This window comes from Staurois parvus, unplaced genomic scaffold, assembly GCF_062004578.1.
Source record: "Staurois parvus isolate SC_StPar_1 unplaced genomic scaffold, SC_StPar_1.0 ptg000042l, whole genome shotgun sequence".
Classification (NCBI taxonomy): domain Eukaryota; kingdom Metazoa; phylum Chordata; class Amphibia; order Anura; family Ranidae; genus Staurois; species Staurois parvus.
Genome location: NW_028317838.1, coordinates 918431 through 935401, shown reverse-complemented (window position 1 = coordinate 935401; position 16971 = coordinate 918431). Strand labels below are relative to the sequence as shown.

Here is a 16971-nt window from a genome sequence, read left to right as displayed (position 1 = left end):
CCCGTTATAAACTTAAATTGAATCTTGTCTCCTCTGTCTCACCAGGTTCATCATTTTTTGGTGACCCAAATTTTATTACAGCATTCTCATCTTCACAGGTATTCCGTTGGTGGTATGATAGGTCCTTTATTAGGTCATCTGACTTTCAGAGAGGAGGATCTTGTATCACTTTTGAGATGCTACACATACTTTTTGATATTCCGCTTCGTGAATATTATCATTATCGACAGATTAGACTTTTTTAATTCACATTTTGGTCTTACGTCTTCATCTCCGATTTCATTTTTTGAATGTATTAGCCGTGACTCTCCTAGGGGCAGGGGTCTTATTTCAGATTTGTATCGCCAATTTTTGGTTACTTTCTTTCCCTCACCCCCTCTTTATAGACAGAAATGGGAGGCTGATAGTGATGTCACTTTTTCCGATGCGGATTGGGATTCCATGGTGGATAATGTGTGTAAGAGCTCTAGATCTTTCTGTCCGTGAGACGGCTCTCAAAGTAATAACCAGATGGTATCATACCCCATCTAGACTACACGCCATGTATCCAGGGACATCTCACCTTTGTTTCCGGGGCTGTGGCCTTGCTGGTACTCTAGTGCATATATTTTGGGCCTGCCCAAGACTCTCATTGGTGTGGCGCAAAATTTCTGAAGTTGCCTCTGCAGTGGCAGGTGCTCCGATGCATCTGTCTATGCAGTCCTACCTACTGGGAGCCCCTATCTCGGGAGTTCAGACTGAGGTTATGAGGCTAATCCATAGCATTTGTATATCCACCCTATGGGCTATTGCCCTACATTGGAAATCCCTCACAGTACCATTGACCACAGTTCTGCAGAGTTGATGCGGAGATGCTCATGGAGAGAATTCATTATACTCTATTGGATAAGATGCATTTATTTGACAGAAAATGGGAACTTTGGAGAACTCACAGGCATTTACTAGATCAATAAGGACCATTTATGCTTTGATTGATTGAGTTACTTTGTTGGTCGTTTTATAACTCTGCCTCCCTCTCTACCTATATTGCTCATGTACTTAATTTCTTTTCTCTTTTTCCCTTTATTCTACATAATTTCACCTTTGAAATGAATACTGCAGTTGTTCCTTGTTTCTCTTGTATATTCTATTTGAAGCTGTAATGCCATTTTGAAGTCTATTTCTTAAAAAATAAAAACGTTTGTAAACAAAAAAATATATATTTAGTATAATTCTACAATTTTTGCAACTAACAGCTCAATGCTGTTAGCTAAACCTTCTACCAATAGCTGGACAACAAAATAACAAACGGATCATCCTTTCATCCAGCTGTGGTCTAATGCTGTTTAATGCCCATGATACCCAGCCAAGCATAGCCTCTTTGAACAATGCATACACTTACCAACTGCTTATATCTGCAGGCTGACATCTTATTCCCAATAGTCTATCCTTGGCCTGACTCCTCTATACAACAGATGTTTAATATCCTGTTTTTTGGCCTCTGTGGCTTCTGAAGATGTTCACTGCTCCCCCACATTTTCCTTGGTAGCCTGAGTTGGGCCTGCCCAGGACTGTTTTTTTCCATCCATTTATATCCCAGTGACATAGACAGATGGACAACCTACCTGTTTTCACATCATGGCCTTTTGGCCTCCTGACCTGTTTTGTCAGACATTTCTCTCTCTTTACTAACCTTGCTTCCCCCACTTTTCTCCTTTCTTTCTCTTATTCCTGTCCCAGGAGTGATGATGTCACCATGATGCGACACCTACAATCAGCTTTGCATCTGTCCTTTATCATGGTTCCAATAAATATACTTACCCTGAATGTTCGGGGAATAAAAAAATTAAGGCCTTCAAATCCTTTGCCTCTGCCAAAGCACATGTGGTGGGCCTGCAAGAGACTCATTTCACTGCCAGCCATATGCCGAAATATCTCAGCTCTTCCTACCCACAGGTTTATATGGCTTCTGCCGCAACTAAACACACAGGTGTACTCAAAGCTTTCCACTGCTCTACTCCATTTACACCCAAGGCAGGGATCTGGGACCCAGAGAGCCGTTATATTTTCTAGTGGGTCACCTCCTTGACTCAGAGATCACTGTAGCTTCATACTATGCCCCAATTGCAGTCCTAACTCCCATTTGCTACAAGTAATAGATTCCCATAAATTAGGTACACTTTTACTATGTGGCAATTCCAATCAGCTAGTTTATCCCTTTTTAGACAAATCCCCCATAACCTCTTATCCATCCACATCCTTCTTCCAGCAACAACTCCAACAACGCTCTCTCATAGACCTATGACAAGAAGCTAACCCAGCTAGAAGACACTATACATACTACTCATATCCACATAAATCTTTCTCCCACATTGACCATATATTTCTGACTAGAGGTATGTCCCCAGCCCTCCTATCCTGAACCATCATACCTCACCCCTGGACTGGTCACAAAGCTGTCCTCTTGACCCTCTCCTCCTTAGTTCCCCTACAAACTAGCACTACATGGAGTCTAAATGGCCCACCCATCCCACAGACTGGACTTTGAACTAGCCATCAAAGAATACCTGACACATAACACAACTGATGACCTCTCTCTCCTGACCTTTTGGGAAGCCCATAAGTCTGTAATTAGAGGAGCCTGTATCAGCCAAGCCTCACATCTCAAGAAAGGACAGCGAGCAATCCATCACTGCTTAGACACCTCATTTCACCAGGCCAACAAAGCCTTCCAATCAGACCCCTCACCTTCTCATAGATTGTCCTGGACAAGACCAGGCTAGAAATAGATGTTTTCTTGACAGAATCAGAAGAAAAAGTTCTATGCCAATCCAGACATAAACATTATATGAACGCAAACAAACCTGACACTTTTCTAGCCCTGGGACTGCGAACCTCAGACCACACACACAGACTTGTCCATTTAAAGATTACAAAAACTTCACACACCAGCCATCCTAATAAAATATTACAGGTCTTCCACAAACATCTAGCAGAATTATACTCTGAGACCGGCTCCTATGATGAATCGCAGGCCACTGAACTTTTCTCAAGCCTATCTCTGCCAACACTCTCAGCTTCTCAATGTTCTTCCCTGGAAACACCTATTACAGAACTTGAGGTCCCGAACTCCATCAAGTCCCTAAAGTCTAATAAGCGGCCTGGCCCAGACAGCTTACAGCCCTATATTCCAAATATTTACTAACCTCCTTCCACCTTTATTGGTTAATGCATTTAATGCCTTACTCAAAGGTTATTCTTTCTGCTCAGACTCCCTAACAGCAGTCATTTCTATGCTACCTGAACCCCAATCAGATCACACCACATGGCTTCATTACACACCAATCTCCCTTCTTAACTTGGATGTTAAAATCCTAGAAAAATCCTATCTGCATGGCTGAACTCCATCATAGGCACCTTGATACACAAGGATCAGATGGGTTTTAACCCCCCTCTGCCAAGCCGAGACCACAGAGTGGTTTTGCTAGAACATGCAGCTTGCATACGCCGCATACCCGGCTGTTTCCTTTCCTTAGACATAAAAAAAGCCTTTGACTCCAATGGATATCACCCCTTTACACCTCCCCAAGGGCTTACTTGAGATATGTGGGTTACAAGTCAGACCTTTTTTTCCATACAAAGGGGAATGAGGCAAGGCTGCCCCCCCCCTCCTTTTCTAGCGAATGAACCTTTAGCACAGCTGATAAGAACTAACACAAATATTAAAGGATTAGAACTTGGTGGTCATCATCATAAGTTATGCTTTTTCTCTGATGACAATCTCCTCTTCATGTCTTCTCCTTTTATCTCAGTACCCAACCTTCTCCAATGCCTGGATCAATGATTTTGGACCTGGTTGTGAATCCCAAAAAGTCTACAGCTCTTAATATCTCTCTACCCTCCTTAACTGTGTCACAACTACAACACCCTCCACCCTTCTCTTGGTCCAGTCAATATATTCCTGATTTAGGACCCAAGCTGATGGCAGACCTCAATATTCTATACTCTGCTAACTACCCTCCTATGTTAACACACCTTACCAATCTTATGACATCCTGGTCCAAACTACCCCTCTCATGGATGAGTTGTATCACGGTTGTAAAAAATGACAATTCTGCCCAAAATATTATATCTTTATTGGGTCCTACCCATATATATACCTTTTTGTTTCCTCTGCATATTAGTGTCGCGCCACCACTTATGTATGGGGCACCATTAAACTGCATCTGCCCAGGTCCATCCGTACCTCACCGAAACTTAGAGTGGTCTGGGGCTTCTGAACTTTGCAAAATATTTCCAAGCTGCACATCTTGCTCAACTCCCTAATTATCATGCAGTAAAAGTGAATCCCCCCCATGGGTCACTATAGAGTCAGTAGATTGTGACCCTTTATCAGTTGCCAATTTAATAATGGCTACACTCCAGAGACCATCGCTCACTCCAATACCCAATTACTCAACACTACCTGTCACAGCTGCCCCCCCCCAGCCCCTTCTCTGTCCCTGCTCTCTCTCTGCCGTCTCTCATCCATGCCCCTCCCCCTGTCTTTGAAATTTGCTTTGAACAAATTTCTCCTTACCGTGAGTACTCGCAGTTGGATGCACAGAAATCCCCCATAAAGCTGTGCGAATCTCGCTGCAGCCGTATTACGCCTTCCACTTACCACAACTGCAGCTAAACTCCTCGATTCCTGCGCCTCCAACTGGTTTAGCTCTTTTGAGATGTGGAGAGAAAAGGAGCTCCTGTTACCTAAGAATAATCGGGCGACACTCTCAGGTTGCTGTTGGAATTCACATAGAGGCGGATCCAACCCCAGCCTCCGATTTTTATTTAAAAGCAGACACACGCCCCCCACATGAATAAGGTCAATCCCCTCCCACAGAACAATGCAATGGGGAGTGCCTATACACAGGATGTACATTCCGATTGGAGCATAGCCTTTCCTCTTATCTATCACCTGTCCTCCCCCCATGAGCTCTCTGAGGTCAGCAGACTTCCTCCCCTCCCCCCATGAGCCCTCTATGGAGAGCATACTTCCTGCCCTACAAGCTCCTAGTGTATGTTCATTCTCTGTACAAGCATCCCCTAGATTAAACATCAGTCTGTATCTGAATGGGCCCGATACGATCTATATTAAAACATCCATCCAGATAAAGTTCAGGTCGGTAGTAGTTGTAGAGATATCCATGAGCCTACACGCGGAGTTCACATTGCCTGGTGCCTAGACATATGAAGTCCATGTGGTACTATGCTGCTGATATGTGGATACAGGCCCGTGGCCTACCGCCGGAGGCATTCGCATCGAATGCCGTGGTGGTATACACGCCGGTCTATAAGCGCAGATCTGACATCTCATCCATTACCGAGCTGAGTACTGTAATACATACATTGTACATGCGCATGGCCCAATTGCAGCCTTCAGAGCTTTAATTATACACACGAGAGACATTTGAATAACACTCATATATGACACATTTAAAGTTCAACCAACAATACAAAATTTCCATGACATTCCCTCTTGCAAATATGAAAGGAATTCCTAAGGCAAGCTTGAGCCACTCTAGCTCTGCCCCCCCCCGGTTGCCTAGGTGACTAGGGGGTCCGACTAGTTTTAAGAAGCTGATGCAGAGCTCCTGAGGTATTCACCGCTGGGTAGTTGACGGAAGGAGCCCGAGAGCTGTGGCCTGGACCTTTCGTGGCCAGGCTTGGCAGAGACCCAAGGCTTCCTAGGACCCCCCTTCTCCCAGAGCTGGGGAAGTGTTTTGGTCCTTCCGTGTCATCCTGGACTGGCGTATTCACCCTCCCTTCGAACTCCCCTATTCGGTGACTGCCGTCTGTTTGTCTCAATAAAGCTTTGTGCGTTTGCCATCTACTCTGTGTGTTCTGTCCTGCCTACGCTCGTCACACTACCCATCTATCTGGGACAGTCTAGAGTTCTGATACACCTTACAGTCACCCCATAACCCACTCATGGCATACCTCCTCATTCCAGGCTTTTATCCGTCATGGATGCCTCCATCTTCTTTTCATGCTTGTCCTAGAGCTAGTCTAGTTCAAACTTACAATTTCACAACACCAGACTCCTTTATACCCTTCCAAACCCTATGTGACTCCCACAAAATATCTAGACCTGAACTTTTTAGATATCTTCAGATCAATCACTTTTGTTCCTCCCACTTACACACCAACCCCCTCCCTCCTAGACATGACAAGGTTTGAACACTGTAACGGGGTTCACTCGGCAGTGGGTGGGTGTGACCCCCTGGATGGGTGCACAACACAAAACACAGGCACAGCACAACAGTGGAGGTGAAAAAAACAAAAAGGTGCAGTTTATTTACAATATTTACAGAAAAACTTTAAAAAAAAATAAGAAACATCAAATCCTGGCCAACTTGGATACTTACTGTACAACATAGCTTCCCTAGCTACCCACCAGGTATAGCCTGATGCTGTACCTAGCCCCTGTTAGTTGGAGGCTTAGCCACACAGGCTTTTGTCTCACTGCACACAGATAGTATGTTGTCCCCAGTCAGTTCAGGCACAGATCTGGTTCCAGGTTGGAGCAACTCCCTAAGCAGGCTGGGAAGTTTTATAAAGGCCTTAATGAGCCCACTATCTTCAGCTGGGCTCATTACCTCAGTGCTGAAGGACTCAGCACTTCCCTCTAGTGGTACAAATCCCCATATAGTCTAAACCTTGGACAGATGTATCGTCCATCCAGGACGCAACCAGGTGATTTCACCTGCCTACTGTCACATACCCCCCCTCTTGTTTCAACCTTGGGGTTGTAACACCAGTAGCCAGGCAGGCATGAACCCGGGCTAAAGCATCCACATTTCCCATCTGAACTCCAGGGCGATGCTTTACCGTGAAGTTAAATTCTTGTAGGGCCAGGAACCACCTATTTACCCTTCTATTGGTCTCTTTATTTTGAGCCATCCATTTCAAGGGCGCGTGATCCGTGACTAGGTCAAAATGTCTGCCTAGCAGATAGTACCGCAGGGAATCTAGAGCCCACTTTACTGATAAGCACTTCTTCTCAATTGTGGTGTAATTTTCCTTGTGAGACTTAAGTTTTCTGCTCAGGTAGATTACCGGGTGCTCCTCCCCCTTCCAAACCTGGGACAACACTGCTCCTAAGCCAACATCGGATGCATCCGTCTGGACCACAAAGTCTTTTGAGAAGTCTGGTGAGTATAGAACTGGCTGGCTACATAAGGCCCTTTTTAAAGACTGAAATGCTGCTTCAGCCTCTGGGGGCCACTTAACCATGACTGACTCCTTCCTTTTTGTCAAGTTGGTTGGGGCACTGCCAGAGAAGCAAAATGGGGAATGAATTGCCAATAGTAGCCAGCAATACCTAGAAAAGCCCGTACCTGCTTCTTGTTGTTTGGGCGTGGCCAACTCTATCGCTTCAACTTTGTTGATCTGGGGTTTTATTACTCCTCTCCCAATGGTGTACCTGGCCTCTTCCTGTCCAATCATACACTTCTTTGGGTTGGCCGTAAACCCAGCTTTCCGTATTGAGTCTAGTACAGCCTGAACTTTTGGCAAATGTGAGGCCCAATCTGCACTATGGACAATCACATCGTCCAGGTAAGCTGCAGCATACTTCTGATGGGGGCGAAGAATTTGATCCATTTTGCACTGAAAGGTAGCCGGTGCATTCTGTAACCCGAACGGCATTCTTCTATACTGGAATAACCTTCTGGGGTTACAAATGCAGTCTTCTCCTTTGCTGACTCAGCTAGGGGTATCTGCCAATATCCTTTGGTCAAATCGAGCGTCGTCATGTACCGGGCTGCTCCCAGACGGTCGATTAATTCATCTATCCTCGGCATGGGGTAGGTGTCAAACTTTGTAACTTTATTTAACTGTCGGAAGTCATTACAAAATCGCCAGCTCCCATCCGGTTTGGGCACCAACACTATGGGGCTGGACCAGTCACTCTGGGACTCCTATCACAACCAGGTGATTTCACCTGCCTACTGTCACATAACATATGTAAATGTGACCCCCATGTCAGAGGTTTGATTTCCACCTTTATATACACAGCTACCAGCTCCACCACCTTACACTTCATACCATATACAGTTGTGTTCAAAATAATAGCAGTGTGTTGGAAAAAGTGACTAAAGCTGAAAATCCTTCTAATAGCTTTTATTTCCATCCACACAAATGCATTGGGAACACGACACATTCTATTCCAAATCACAACATGAAGAAAATACATCAAATTTGTGTTGTTCCTCTAAAAAAATATATAAACTGAGAAATGTTTGAAGATTTTGCTTTCCTTTGAATGACTTCATGAATATTTGGTTGTAGTCGCACTGTTTCTGAGAACTGCTGTACATCTGTGTTGCATGGAGTCACCCAACTTCTGGCCCCTGTGATCAGGTATTCCAGCCCAGGATGATTGGACCACATTCCACAGTTCTTCTCTATTTCTTGGTTTTGCCTCAGAAACGGCATTTTTGATGTCACCCCACAAGTTTTCTATTGAATGAAGATCCGGGGATTGGGCTGGCCACTCCATAACGTCCATCTTGTTGGTCTGGAACCAAGATGTTACACGTTTACTGGTGTGTTTGGGGTCGTTGTCTTGTTGGAACACCCATTTCAAGGGCATTTCCTCTTCAGCATAAGGCAGCATGACCTCTTCAAGTATTCTGATGGATTCAAACTGATCCATGATCCCTGGTATGCGATAAATAGGCCCAACACCGTAGTATGAGAAACATCCCCATATCATGATGCTTGCACCACCATGCTTCACTGTCTTCACAGTGTCCCGTGGCTTGAATTCAGTGTTTGGGGGTCGTCTGACAAACTGTCTCCGCCCACTAGACCCAAAAAGAACAATCTTACTTTCATCAGTCCACAAAATGTTGCGCCATTTCTCTTTAGGCCAGTCAATGTGCTCTTTGGCAGATTGTAACCTCTTCAGCACACGTCTTTTTTCCAACAGTGGGACTTTGCGGGGACTTCTTGCAGATAGCTTGGCTTCACATAGGCGTCTTCTAATTGTAACAGTCCTCACAGGGAACGTCACACCTTCTTTCATCTTCCTGGAGCTGATTGTTGGCAGAGTCCTCACAGGGAACGTCACACCTTCTTTCATCTTCCTGGAGCTGATTGTTGGCTGAGTCCTCACAGGGAACGTCACACCTTTTTTCATCTTCCTGGAGCTGATTGTTGGCTGAGTCCGCCCCATTTTGGCTATTCTTCTATCCATTCCAATGGCAGTTTTTCGCTTTCTTCCACGTCTTTCAGGTTTTGTTGCCATTTTAAAGCATTTGCGATCATTTTAGCGGAGCAGCCGATCATTTTCTGCACTTCTTTATATGTTTTCCCCTCTCCAATCAACTTTTTAATGAAGGAACGCTGTTCTTCTGAACAATGTCTGGAACCACCCATTTTCCTCAGAATTTCAGAAAGAAATGCACTGTAACCAGCATGTCCAACATTTGCTGCCTTCCTTCCTTAAATAAGGGCAATAATTGCCACCTGTTTATCAAAGAATGAATGACCTCACTAATAGAACTCCACACGGCTATTATTGTGAACACGCCCTTTTCAATGAGTGATTCAATGACACAGAATCAGCAGCATGCATGTCATGACTGTTGGGTCTGTTGGATTTCTATGACTCTACTACACCTGCTAGGAAATTATTTGCCATGTAGAAATATCATATGATGTCCTCCCAGAATGCGCTCTCCTGCATGCCCCCGGGGGCATGAACCTGGCGATCTCCATGATTGCTGTGTCCTATGACACGCTGGTCATTGGGAATTGCAGTTTCCGGTTCTCGACTGCACTTTCCTCACCCTGTCAGAGCAAGAGGAAGGTACTGCCAGCAGTTGTCAGAGGAGGGATCATCAGGGCACTTATGATCAGTGCCCTGAGGATCGGTGCCCAGCAGCGCCACCCACCAGTTCCGCCCACAAGTGCCCAGCAGTGCCACCCACCTTTGCCCACCAGTGCCACCCAGCAGTGCCGCCCGTCAGTGCCCAGCAGTGCTGCCAATCAGTGACAACTATCAGTACCCATCATCAGTGCCACCTATCAGTGCCGCCTCATTAGTGCTGCCTATCAGTGCCCATCAGTGCTGCCTATCCTTGCTGCCTATCAGTGCAGCCTCAGAAACGCACATCAGTGAAGGAGAAAAATTACCTGTTTGCAAAATATTTTAATAGAAACAAAGAAACTTTTTTTTCAAATTTTTTGCTTTTTTTTGTTTATAGCGCAAAAAATAAAACACCCAGCGGGGAGTAAATACCACCAAAAGAAAGCTCTATTTGTGTAAAAAAAAAGATAATATTTTCAAATGAGTACAATGTTGCATGACCGCACAATTGTCATTTAAAGTGCGACAATGCTGAAAATTGGCCTAGTAAGGAAGGGGGTATAAGTGCCTGGTAGGCAAGTGGTTAAGGACCCCAGTGGCACCTATCAGTGCCGCCTCATCAGTGCTGCCTATCAATGCCGCCTCATCAGTGTTGCCTATCAGTGTTTCCTATCAGTGCCACATATCAGTGCTGCCTATCAGTGTTGCCTATCAGTGCCACCTATCAGTGCCTCCTATCAGTGTTGCCTATCAGTGCCACCTATCAGTGCACATCAGTGAAGGAGAAAAATTACCTGTTTGCAAAATGTTATAATAGAAACAAAGAAACTTTTTTTGTTTGCTCTTTTTTTGTTTATAGCACAAAAAATAAAACACCCAGCGGGGGGTAAATACCACCAAAAGAAAGCTCTATTTGTGTAAAAAAAATGATAAAAATGAGTGCAATGTTGCATGACCGCACAATTGTCATTTAAAGTGTGGCAAAGCTGAAAGTTGAAAATTGGCCTGGTAAGGAAGGGGGTATAAGTGCCTGGTAGGCAAGTGATTAAGGACCCCACTGGCACCTTTTGTGGGGGTAACCGAAATTGACAGGTACCCACTCCCACTTCTGCTGCAATCACCTAGGTGATCAGAAGCGGAAGATGTCCTCCCCCCTCCCTCCCTGTAGTCTTCTGGGACACATGAAAGGTCCTAGAAGACTACAGGACCATTCACAAAGCACAGAGATACTCGCACATGCTCAGTGGGCACCCGGATGTGAAGCCTCAAGCGGTCACAGCTGGGTGCCCACACTGAAGATGCCGGCACTGAAAACACAGGGCGGCCTGTGAAACGGGCTGCTGGGAGGACACCACGAGATCGAGGGACAGGTAAGTGCCCATCTTTTAAAAGTCAGCAGCTACAGTTTTTGTAGCTGCTGACTTTTATTTTTTTTTATTTTCACTGGAACTCCACTTTAATGTATGAAGATATTATTTGTAGTGTACAAATTACAACCTGTACGTTACCTCTAAGGGTTGTACCCCTTCTGACTTACTGTTGGTGAGTCCTGCAATCACATTGTTATCAGCTCCTTGTAAAACTATTATCTCTTTCCAATAAAATCTATGAACAAGAGAAGATATGGACCCCACAATTCCTCTATATACTCCACAATTCTCCCATGTGGACACCTCGTAAGTGGTTCTCCAGTATAGACTCTTAGTTTGGGGAACTCATTTAGAAGAAGCCATCAGCTAGAATCAAACTCACTACTCTACAGTATGGTGAAGACCAAGGAGGCCTAGCAATACCAAATGTTAGACTTTATATTATAGCTGCCCAACTTCAACATCTTACCAGGTGGGACTTAGTAGACACATTAGATCCCATCCATCGGTTGTTACTTCCATCAGATACAGATTTCACATCACTCTCTGTCAGGGCTCCAGGTATGACCAGAGATGTGTGGACTGACACAGGGAAACGCAGGCTCAAGGATGGTGTAAAAGTAATATAATTTATTTAAGGTTACACAATACACAGAACACAGTGGAAAACCAAACCTTAAGCTAGTCCCAATATGTGTGGGAACACAAGCATAGTCAGGCAGGCCGGGTCGGTAGCTATCAGGCAGGTAGGTACAGGAGGAGCAGGCAGAGAGTAGTCATGTAAAGAGCCAGGGGTCAGTGCAGGAGACAGTCAGCAGAATCAGGATCAAAGCAGGCACAGATAACAAGATACAGGGGCTCATGAGAAACATACATCAAGGCACTGATCACAGGCCAGGCCATTCCTTAAATACACCTCCTGCAATCAGCCTCAGGTGATGGCGGATGGCAGGAGTGAGTCTCTGGTTGCTGAGAGCACCCGCTGGCCAGCCCTGGTACTGCAGCCCACAAGGCATGTGAGTCCCACCACCATTGGCAAGTCCATTCCTGACACTCTCACAATGGTTAATGGGCTTCAGATGGCCCCAGTGGTAAAGGCATGATCTCTCATATATTTATTCCAGTCTTTTGACTCTTACCGAAGACTTATAGAAAGAAATGGGAAACACAGAAAATAAGAGAGAGTGGTGGGAGGTGATTGTGACCTCCATACCTCTCATCTCTCTGTCCTCTTCACAGAAACTCAGTTATTTCTTTGGCATAGAGCTTTCTGGACCCCAGCCCAATTGTTCATCTAGGACAGGAGGGATTTCCCCTTATGACCCCAAATGTGGTGATGTCGGGGATTTGATACATGTTTTGGATATGTCCAAAATTATTCAAAAAGTGGAACGATATGACCAGTATTGTAATGTTGGTGTTCAATATTCCTCGGGTGTGCCTCTTGGTGTCAATAGAGGAGGAATTATTTACACCTCCTCCTATTACAAGTCATATAGCAATAGTGAGGCTGCTTGACCATAAAAAATATCCCAATCTTGGCTATCATCTCAAACTCCCAGCAGACACCAGTGGATTGAGCAGGTGATCTCCACATTAACATCATAGGTTTTTAAAATTTTAGCTATTTAGCCCCATAGAAGGAGAACGAGCCAGTTGTATCCTACTGAATGGTAACTACATTAAGACCCATACTTGGGGTATGATCCTGGAGACACGGGCCTCATTGATCGGTGTCAGCTATCTATGTATGTACTGGGGGGAGTTACTTGCCGTGTACAGCTGAATTGTTCTAGGTTGTTTCTTCTTTTCTCTGTTCATTTGTTTATAAAAGGTAAAAGTGACAACATAGACAAAGCAAGTTATTGTTCTGTATGATCTGTAACAGTGCCACAACTGCCTATACGTGAGAATGTATGACTCCATTGTCTGGGCTGAATGTTGGGAATACTGTGCGCACTTAGAAACTTTATTAATAAAATCTATTTGATTAAAAAATACTGTAGATAATGCTGTACATATTCTTTCTATTCATAAGATATATTTAGTAATAAACATTAAAAATAGAAAGCAACTTTATGTAGCCCTTTATATAGAATTTAAATTTTTTTTCGTTCTGTACAGGTGGATTGATGAACCAAGTTTTCGGTCATGTTGGTCTTCATGAATACAGCTGAGTCACATGGAAAACAAGACATATGGTTGTCTTAATTGACTGAAAGTCTTTATTGCAGTTCACTGGAGGATTCACACGGGATACAAGTCATATCTGTGTTCTAAAAGTCATGGTTTGGATCCTCTTCCACATTGATCCAGCCTCAGAGGACAACAGGAGAAAAGGAATTTCAGTGTTCTGGAAGTGACAATTGCTTTACACTAAAGTCCAAACCACGTATACATAAGAGGAGTCATTTCAAACTACTTCTTGTTTGGAGATTTTACAATGGAGAGAAAATATATCACACACCAGAGGATTCACACTGGAGAGAAGCCATATCAGTGTTCTGAATGTGTTAAAGCTTTTACACGGAAGTCACATCTTATCACACACCAGAGGATTCACACTGGAGAGAAGCCATATCAGTGTTCTGAATGTGATAAAGCTTTTACTCAGAAATCAAATCTTATCTCACACCAGATTGTTCACACTGGAGAGAAGTCATATCAGTGTTCTGAATGTGATAAAGCTTTTACTCTGAAGTTACATCTTATCACACACCAGAGGATTCACACTGGAGAGAAGCCATATCAGTGTTCTGAATGTGTTAAAGCTTTTACACGGAAGTCACATCTTATCACACACCAGAAGATTCACACTGGAGAGAAGTCATATCAGTGTTCTGAATGTGATAAAGCTTTTACAGTAAAGTCACGTCTTATCAGACACCAGAGGATTCACACTGGAGAGATGTCATATCAGTGTTCTGAATGTGTTAAAGCTTTTACACGGAAGTCACATCTTATCACACACCAGAGGATTCACACTGGAGAGAAGCCATATCAGTGTTCTGAATGTGATAAAGCTTTTACTCAGAAATCAAATCTTATCTCACACCAGATTGTTCACACTGGAGAGAAGTCATATCAGTGTTCTGAATGTGATAAAGCTTTTACTCTGAAGTTACATCTTATCACACACCAGAGGATTCACACTGGAGAGAAGCCATATCAGTGTTCTGAATGTGTTAAAGCTTTTACTCTGAAGTCAAATCTTATCACACACCAGAGGATTCACACTGGAGAGAAGCCATATCAGTGTTCTGAATGTGATAAAGCTTTTACAGTAAAGTCACGTCTTATCAGACACCAGAGGATTCACACTGGAGAGATGTCATATCAGTGTTCTGAATGTGTTAAAGCTTTTACACGGAAGTCACATCTTATCAGACACCAGAGGATTCACACTGGAGAGAAGTCATATCAGTGTTCTGAATGTGATAAAGCTTTTACACAGAAATCACATCTTATCAGACACCAGAGGATTCACACTGGAGAGAAGTCATATCAGTGTTCTGAATGTGATAAAGCTTTTACACAGAAATCACATCTTATCACACACCAGATTGTTCACACTGGAGAGAAGTCATATCAGTGTTCTGAATGTGATAAAGCTTTTACACAGAAGTCAAATCTTATCAGACACCAGAGGATTCACACTGGAGAGAAGTCATATCAGTGTTCTGAATGTGATAAAGCTTTTACAGTAAAGTCACGTCTTATCACACACCAGAGGATTCACACTGGAGAGAAGTCATATCAGTGTTCTGAATGTGATAAAGCTTTTACAGTGAAGTCACATCTTATCACACACCAGAGGATTCACACTGGAGAGATGTCATATCAGTGTTCTGAATGTGTTAAAGCTTTTACACGGAAGTCACATCTTATCACACACCAGAGGATTCACACTGGAGAGAAGCCATATCAGTGTTCTGAATGTGATAAAGCTTTTACTCAGAAATCAAATCTTATCTCACACCAGATTGTTCACACTGGAGAGAAGTCATATCAGTGTTCTGAATGTGATAAAGCTTTTACAGTAAAGTCACGTCTTATCACACACCAGAGGATTCACACTGGAGAGAAGTCATATCAGTGTTCTGAATGTGATAAAGCTTTTACAGTGAAGTCACATCTTATCACACACCAGAGGATTCACACTGGAGAGAAGTCATATCAGTGTTCTGAATGTGGCAAAGATTTTACACATAAGTCAGATCTTATCAGACACCAGAGGATTCACACTGGAGAGAAGCCATATCAGTGTTCTGAATGTGATAAAGCTTTTACACGGAAGTCAAGTCTTATCACACACCAGAGGATTCACACTGGAGAGAAGTCATATCAGTGTTCTGAATGTGATAAAGCTTTTACACAGAAGTCACATCTTATCACACACCAGAGGAGTCACACTGGAGAGAAGCCATTTTAATGCTATCAATATGACAAAACTTTTACAGTTAATGCCGGTCTAATCTATCACCGGAGGATTCACAAATCTCAGCATAGATTAAATACTGGACGAAAAGAGATATTTAAAAAGTTTCAGGTGTCACAAGTTAGTTTCACATCCCCAATGTCATCCCACAAGCTAGAGAAGAAGGGAGAAGATAAAATGTTTCCTTTAAAAGAAACAAACTAAAATCTGAGCAAACTGGAATGTAATGATTGGATGAACTGAGTTTAGTGCTTATGTCCATCAATACACAACTAGAAGGGATGTAAATATTTTATCTTTTGACAATTTGTTTAAGATAAGCATCAATAACTGAACAGCTTCCCTCATGATTCTCATTCTTTAGCTTTTTTTATGGAGCTTTGAATGAACATGCAATGCATTTTCATGATTCACCAACTGAGTTGTGTTTCCAAGCATTTTCTTCATTTCTGGATCCTGAGGTAATACATGACCAACACTGCCTCAGTACCAGAGACTAGGATGGGGTCTATTGTCATCTTACCAAGTCTCTGAAGCCTCAGTGGGAGAGTCCATTCCAGGTTCTTCTGACTATTGATACATGATCAGCCAGGCTTGAGGTCTCCAGCTAAGCCCACCTTGGCCACTCCTCCCATTACATGTTCCATCTCCTCTCCCATTATCAATGCCTTCTTTCCACATTTCATCTCCTCTCATTACTATTATTATACAGGATTTATATGGCACCAACAGTTTGCTCAGCGCTTTACAATATAACGGGAGACAATACAGCAACAATACAGTTAAATACAAGAGGGATAGGAGGACCCTGATCCTTGGAGCTTACAATCTAGGAGGGAGGGGCTAGTGGTACAAAAAATGTACTAACTGTGGGGGATGGACTGGTTGGAAGAGTAGAAGATTCCATTATTAGCTGAGGGCAGGATATGCTTCCCTGAAGAGAGAGGATTTCAGAGATTGCCTAAAAGTGAGCAGAGTAGGCAATAGTCTGATAAATTGGGGTAGAGAGTTCCAGAGGATGGGGGAAGCTCTGGAGAAGTCCTGGAGATGAGCATGGAAGGAGGAGACAAGGGAGCTAGAGAGCAGGAGGTAGTGTGAGGAGCAGAGAGTACGGTTTGAGTGATATTTGGAGACAATATTGGTGATGTAATTTGGGGCGGAGTTATAAATGACTTTATATGTTATTGTTAATGTTTTGAATTTTTTTTTTTATTATTCCAAAAAAGTTTTATTGAAATATGAAAGGCTTAACAAATCATATACAGATACGGATCACAGTCCGCGAATCTACCTCTTACATGTTCTCCCGTAACGCAGACGGGACCAAG

At 43.5% G+C, this 16971-nt stretch overlaps 1 protein-coding gene across 1 annotated transcript; it reads left to right on the top strand.

The window, feature by feature from the left end:
• The first annotated feature begins 13435 nt into the window (after positions 1-13435).
• Positions 13436-16110, top strand: LOC149470479 (uncharacterized). The gene has a single exon (XM_089663280.1). The coding sequence runs from the start codon at positions 13649-13651 to the stop codon at positions 15635-15637; it is 1989 nt and encodes a 662-aa protein (XP_089519406.1). The 5' UTR covers positions 13436-13648; the 3' UTR covers positions 15638-16110.
• Positions 16111-16971: the final 861 nt, after the last annotated feature.